Source organism: Empidonax traillii, unplaced genomic scaffold (assembly GCF_003031625.1).
Source record: "Empidonax traillii isolate 1590-97213 ecotype Southwest subspecies unplaced genomic scaffold, ASM303162v1 scaffold330:size615109, whole genome shotgun sequence".
Classification (NCBI taxonomy): Eukaryota; Metazoa; Chordata; class Aves; order Passeriformes; family Tyrannidae; genus Empidonax; species Empidonax traillii.
Window position 1 is genome coordinate 342,952 of NW_020955523.1, and position 7,326 is coordinate 350,277.

Below are 7,326 nucleotides of genomic sequence, written 5' to 3' on the forward strand. Positions count from 1 at the left end.
TTAACTATGTTTCCCTCCAAGTCCATCAAAGAATGGAGGTTTTCTTTGCCCCTCCTTCTGTTATTAATGTATTTATAGAAGGACTTTTTGTTATCCTTAACAGAAGTGGCCAATTTAACTTCAAATTGTGCTTTTGCATCCCTGATTTTCTTTCTGCATGATCTAGCTGTCTTCCTGAATTCTTCATAAAAAAAAAAAAAAAAAAGGAACGCTTCACGAATTTAGTAGCTGTGTATTGAGAGCTGTTGACTTGCAGAAGTGTTCCATCATATTTTGTTGATGTAACTTTACAACATAAGCATGTATAAACCAGTTACCTGTGTATTAAATACAGCTTGACATGATCCTACTGAAAGCGGTTCGCTTTTATTAATTATGCTGTTAGGTTGCATTGTTATCTCTGGGAGTGAGGCGCCCCTGGCCCCATACAGAGGCAAGAGTCCAGTGTGTTGGTCTGCAAGGCAGCTTCCAATGCAGCAAAATCACGCCATATTTTTTCCATTTGAATGAGTCACGCCACTGAAAGTTGTTTTCTGCTGTCCAAATAAAGGTTGGGGGGGAAATCATCAAAATGAGTGCTATAGCATGGAACCAGAGTTAGTAGCTTTGCAATAAAGTACTATTTAAACAGCAGTCATGGTTTTAATATTTTTATTTATTGTATGGTCCTGTTTTTGCAGCTTTTCTGTTGCATTTGCTGACAGTGCTAGTACATTTTTTATTTTTATGCCTGTAGTATTTGTTAGACTTTCCTGTAGCTGGTATTCTCCATCTTGTTCATTTACTTGTATAGCTTTTCCTATTAAACATAGATCTATACAAACAGCTTGTAATCTCAACGGTATAGGAAAAACTCTTAGACTTTTTTAGATTTGAAGCATTGTAAGATAAAATGATAACTGTCAAAATGCTGATGCTCATCATCCTTCGGTCCCCTGACTCCTTTAAAAATAATTCTCAGGTACCTCTCAACAGAAATGAGGACTTAAAACAAAGAGAACAGATTTCAGATGATATTGTTATTTACGATGTCACTGAGGATGTGTGTGATGAAGAAAATCCCATGGGTGAAGAAGAAAATCTTCCTGTTACGCCAGAAACAAATGAAGATACCACTTCAGATTCTTCCAAGTAAGAAGTCTGTAGAAGAGTATGTAGATAATGGCTTTCAGTGTTGTATAATATGCAGTAATTCAGATGTCGTAGGTAATTTGTTATTGAAGTGGTCAGAATTACTCAGCACTCCTGCACATAAAGAAGCTTCATCTGTGAATTCACTGTAGCTTTTGATTTATTGATCTCTGGGTTTATTCCAATTAGTTAATTGGCTCTTGGAGTTGTAATATGTGGCAGACACATAGAAACTGATGAAAGCAATCTGTATTATTGCACTCTTTGTAAATACACTAGTTGTCCAAAGACAGAGTAAGTGGTGTTTTCTTGCTTTTGGTTATGAATACAGACAGGAATAACTTGCCTTGTTTTTACAGATCTTTGTGGAGAATAATTTGAATGTGTTGTTTGTCTGGTGTTGGTGTGGTCTTTGAACTTCATTAAGCTAATTAATTTTAGGGGTTGGTTTTTTCAGTCCCAGGTGTTTTGTGACTGTGTTCCTTCGTGTTTATACTCTAGTACTACAGAAGTAGTTCATCTTGCATCTACAAGCAAGTTGAAACTTGGTCCAGGAATTTAGGACTCTCTTTGGGTTACGGGGGATTGTTATGGCCTGTATTATGCCTTAAGAAATAAAAGTTAGGTATTTCTAGCGTGCACATGAACTGATACCATTGTTCTTGCTCAGCTGATGTCCGGGAATGTATTCTCTGATAGAAAAGCTTTATGAGGATAAGGCTGTGATGGAGAGGCAGCATCTTGAGGGTTAAGAACTAGAATGTGGATGAAAGCAAATTAGTTGAGGCTTGCTCTTGGTTTTCAGGTTTCATTCCTGGTATACATAAAAAGGATAATGAACTACAAACCTGTTGACTGAGATCCTTTATGTTATGGATGCTCCAGAGTTGATTATGTTCAGTAGGAAATATGCAAAATATATGTTGTCTGTCTAGTTTGATAGCCTTATATGCTTTGGTCCACTTTGTACATACTTTATATGTGAACTTACAGTTGTCCTAATGCAAAAAGGTATCCTATAGCTTTTTAGCAGTTGGTTATTGTGGTCTAGCAGAACTGTGTGTGCCAGGTGAACAGCATTAACTGTATTGAGCATTACAGAACCATATCAATGGAAAATAGGTACTGAGGTACTAAATAGGTACTAAATACTTTCTGTATTTAGTATTAAAAAGCGGTAGGAAGTTTATTTCCTTACAGTAGCTTGACCAAAGTGAGGAGTAACTAAACCTTTATAATGGTACCAATTTAAAAGAGTATATGAAATGCTCTAATTAATTTATCTTGTATTGCAGCTGTAGTTGTAGCTATCCTTCTCCCGATATTGTAATTGTGGAAGATGATAACGAAGATGAATACGCCCCTGTGATTCAAGGGGATAAAAGCACAGAATCAGTTGCTGTCCCAGGTAATGATCCAGTCAACCCTGTCAGTGACAGTACAAGCCCACTCATGTCAAGTGCTGTACAGCTGAATAACCAGTCAACTTTAACTGCAGAAGATCCAGTCTCAGTGATGGATTCCATACTCAATGAAAATGGAGTAATTTCACAGAATATAAACCTTCTTGGAAAGTAAGTAGTTTGGGCTTTTGGTTTTTTTTCCAGGATTAGAACAGATTATGTGACTGAAGTCAAAAGAACTGAATAGTAGTTTCTGCTGAGAATATTAAATTTATAATCCATTGTTATTCTAGCCAGTTTCTAAAGATCCATTTAAGTATTTTAAGATGTGACCTCTGATTCTCATTGTGTAGCTCACATGAGTGAGTTGGGATGTGTAATCTGGCAGTGTAATATTGTGGATATCATTGTTTAAACTGTCAAGATTTATTTGTGTCACTCCTGCAGGCATATGGGACTCATTAGGGCTATGTGGGGCCAATGTCATGTCATAGCGTTATGTTAATACAATTCCTGCAATACCTGTTTCAGGGCACACATCTACTTTACTTGGGTTCTCCTCTAGAGGCTAAAAGTTTTCATTTTTTTCCAGAGGTGATATCTGATGAAAAACTTAGTTCATTCTAGTTCTGGTGAAGATTTTTAGATGGATGTAGTACATCTGTGTCAAGCTTACTCAAGAATTTATCTTACTTTGTTAAGGGATACAGCAGTAAAATACTGTTTATCTTCTAGAGTTGAACTTCTGGATTACCTCGACAGTATCGACTGCAGTTTAGAGGACTTCCAGGCTATGTTGTCAGGACGACAGTTCAGCATAGATCCAGATCTCCTGGTCGATGTAATTTTATTTTAAATACTTTGGCAATAGGCCTTACAAAAGATTTGTGTGTATTGTTACTGTTAAGAATGGATTTAAAACGCAACTGATTTTTTTTTCCTCTCTTTCTTTTACAAAGCTGAGTTACAAATATTTATGAATATATGTTTCTTGAGCACTGGTATAATTCTCAGTGCTACACCACTGCTCAAATTAATGCATAAGTTCTTTTATTGAAGAATGGCTTCATTAATGAACGAAATCGTGCTTATATTTGTTGTGACATGAACTTAGACATCAAGTAGATGTCTAATACTCTTGCTTTGAAATAACCCAGCACATCATCTGTGGTCTTCTCAATGAACTAGGGTTAAAAAGGCTCTCTTTTTAGGTTCCTTCAGGTTTATGTTGAGTAGAGTGGTCTGGGTTGGAGGGGACCTGTGCACATCATCTAGTCCAGTCCCCTTTCTCAAAGCAGGATCAGCTTGAAACATTCCCCTATGTCAAGTCAGTTTTCCCTGCTGCACTTCGTCACTCTTTCAACTTGTCCTTTGTTTAAGTGGAGTTTGCCTTCTCCATAACAGAGCAGTGGAAGAGGGTAGTTATCCTTCCTCCTCAGCCTTCTTCAGACAAGATTAGCCAGGCTTGCTGGGCCTCTTGAAGGTCTTAAGCCTCCAAACACCCTCTCATTTAAAAACTCTCCGACTGGGAGCCCTAGGACACTCTTCCACAAGTGGCCTCAGGTGTTGTGCAGAGAGAAATAATCACTTCCAGCAACATCCTGGCTGGGCTGCCCGTAGCAGAGCTTCTCTCTCTGTAGTAAGGCCATGCTGCTGCTGGTACCAGTGTCGTCTACCATGACTCCCATGTTCCCTATCCAAGGAGCTGCTCCCTGTCCATTCATTCCTTAACCCTAACCTGGGCCAGTGTATGAGATTACTGGGTCCTGAAGACGCATGGCTGTTGAATCTGCTGGAGTTCTGTTGGCCCCTCTCCCACTTAGTTGAGATACCTCTTAACAGCAGCTCTGCTCTCCCGCATACTGGTGACTCCTTCTGGTTTGGTGTCACTTGGAAACTTGGGCAGGGTGTGTTTGTCCATATTGTAGACAGAATTATCCATGCAGCAAAGTAAGAAGAAAATGGTGTTTTAAAACTGCAGCAAACCATGTTAGTTAGATGCAATATAGTTGTTTCCTTTGTGACTGAGCCTCATGGAATCCCAATTGTGCTCCAAAGCTAGTTTGTTTTTTTTTTGCAAAAGTGGTAACTACCTGTAAATAAATTCCAGTCCTCATAGAGGGTGGAATAAGTACAGGGGATTATTCTCATACATGCAGATGCAATGGTCCTATATTCTTAACAGCAACATCAAGATACCTAAAACTTGATGTGTTTTGTCTCATTCAGCTTTTTACAAGCTCCGTGCAGATGAATCCCACAGATCACGATCATATCGCTAATACCAAAGTAAGTCTTAAATCCGTTGCTCAACATACACAGTAGTGACAGGTGCAAACTTTTGCTCACCTTTTGCTGTTTTCTTTACTGGTACCATGGCACTTCATGCTCTGCGTTTTAAGACTTTCATGAGAATAAGAAGACTACAGCTGATTTCATCCTCTTTGTTAGGCTTTAAACAGCAAAGGGGAAAAGGACAGTAATTAATAATGTCCTTTAAAACTTACATTATCTTGAGGCCAATACCTCTACATTGTATCAGTCTCTTGACTTTGTATCCCCCAAGATTTTAGTACTTGCTAACATGGTACACACTTAGAATGGTTTCATCTGTATTGTCTGGTGGGAAAAGAAACACAAGAATAAGCTCTTTGAATTTGTCTTGTTCATTTCACAAGCATTGGTTTTGGTTCTTGCTTTCTAGGCTGTGTTTCCATTCCACATTTTCTCAGCCAAGGTCTGTTAGCAGGGATAATACTGATAATGTCACTGCAAACCTTCACAAATAAAAATTGTAGGTTTTTTTTTAATAGTTGGTGAGCTGTGTTCCAGTGGCATTGGTACAGGCTTTAAGCATGTGTTTAAGAGTTTGCTTTTGTTCCCAGACGGAGACAAAGGGAAAAGAAACTAAGAAGAGTAATGCTGGTCCAGCAGCTTCACAGGAAACACAAGCTTCTAAGCCCAGATCAGGTTAGTTGTGGTGATTTGTTGAAATATTTAAACAGTTGAACACGCATTGTTCTAAAAGCCATCTTGGTTATTTGCTCCTTTTCTGGATTTATATTATGCTGATGAACAAATAACCAAAATAAAATACTTGGTATATTTGATTTTAGGTTTTTGGCACTGCACCAGCTGCAGAGAAATTGATGTTTTGCAGGACAGTCTGCACAACGTTACACGTGCGTGTAACAATTCTTTAACAACACATTTAAAACAAACACCTGTAAGGGTTTTTTATTAATTATTCTCGAAGTAAGTGCTGTGGGTAGGATTTTGTTTTTTCCCTCTGCATGTAGAAAGGCATGTGAACTGATGTTCTGGGCATTTTTTCCCCCTTAGATAAGCAGCTGATACATTACACTGCGTTTCCACTCCTTGCATTCCTCGATGGGAGCCCAGGCTCCACTGTTGAGAGCGGGAGCTTCACAGCTGAAAATCTTTCCACTGTTGACAAGTCCCTGGAAGGGGATGAGCTCCTGGAGAGCAGCCTGGATCCCGAGCCCACTCAGAGCAAACTGGTGCGTCTGGAGCCACTGACGGAGGCAGAGGCAAGCGAAGCCACGCTGTTCTACCTATGTGAACTTGCTCCAGTGCCCATGGACACAGATATGTCTTTTTTGGATAACTGATGTGAGGGGGACTCTGTATATAGTCATGAAGATGAACTATTTATTTAGAATATTGTTTGGTATGAGAGTTTTTTGTAAATCACTGTTTTATGTAACCAGGTATGTGGAATCTTAAGTACCTTTCGTATCTTCCTACAAGCAATCGTTTAGTTACACAAGCCAGCAGGCACGGCTGGCAGCAGTAGTCAGAGTGCTGCTGCACTGCTGTGAACACTTGTGTTACACACATTGCTAAGTACCCAACACTGGTAAGTAGTAAGCTTTCATTTATGGTTTCTTATACTTCTGGTCTTACATATGATGACATAAACTAGTAGTGTATGGTTAGGGAGCACCGACTTTCTGTATTTTGGGTTTTTTTATTTTTTACAGCATTTTGTTAAACACATGAGGCTTTTTTGGGGTGGGGGGACCAGGACCTGATGTAGGCTTTTTTTTTCCCTGCTTAAACTGGGAACAAAGTGCCTGTACCTTGCTAAATCTTGGTTCTGCCTTACTTTCACTTCAGTGGAAGTGCTCACAGATAGCACAAACTGGGGAAAAGTTCTTGACAGCCGCCAGGCCCCATGACTGCATGAGTACTTTTAACTTGGACCATCTATGCTGATAAAATAAATGTTACTTAAGTGTGATACTTGTTAAGAGTTTGTCTCTTATTCTGTGTGCCAGATGGGTATGGATATGACAGCATCTTGTTTTCATATGTAGCTGTGCAAGGGTCTGCTTCTGTGCACAATTTTTGGGAAACAGTTTATCTCCAAACTTTACAGTTTATAAAGTGTCCAGAAAAGTGTTTAATACAGCAGACTGTTTTCCAGTGATAGTACACAACAAGGTGGTTTCCTTCTTGATTTCTTACTGAGAACTGCAGCAGAGCCCCACGGTTTTTCTTCCACTGGAGGAGTGCTACACCTCCCAAAGGTGTGTGTCCATTGCTGCAATCACCGAAGCCTGTCACAGCTGTTAAAGTGCATTTCTGTAGTTGTGTTACAGAGCCAGAGGGGTTTGAAGGGGCAGCGGACACACTCATGTCACCCTGAGCTCCTGATCTCATATAAACAGTATGTCAAAATAAAGTGAAGAAGTGCTCTAGTAGAACCAGCGTTCAGGTGTTTTACCGAATTTGAACAGGTGCGATCCAATGTGGCGGAAGCAGCAGC

The 7,326-nt window shown here is 39.5% G+C and overlaps 1 protein-coding gene across 1 annotated transcript in view; it reads left to right on the forward strand.

The window, feature by feature from the left end:
* Nucleotides 1-6,802, forward strand: part of HSF2 (heat shock transcription factor 2) — an 18,727-nt gene extending 11,925 nt beyond the window's left edge. The window contains 6 exon segments of the mRNA XM_027891786.1: nucleotides 888-1,131; nucleotides 2,427-2,705; nucleotides 3,270-3,375; nucleotides 4,764-4,823; nucleotides 5,420-5,504; nucleotides 5,877-6,802. Coding sequence (XP_027747587.1) covers nucleotides 888-1,131; nucleotides 2,427-2,705; nucleotides 3,270-3,375; nucleotides 4,764-4,823; nucleotides 5,420-5,504; nucleotides 5,877-6,166 — 1,064 coding nt within the window. The 3' untranslated portion in view covers nucleotides 6,167-6,802.
* The last annotated feature ends 524 nt before the right edge of the window (nucleotides 6,803-7,326 follow it).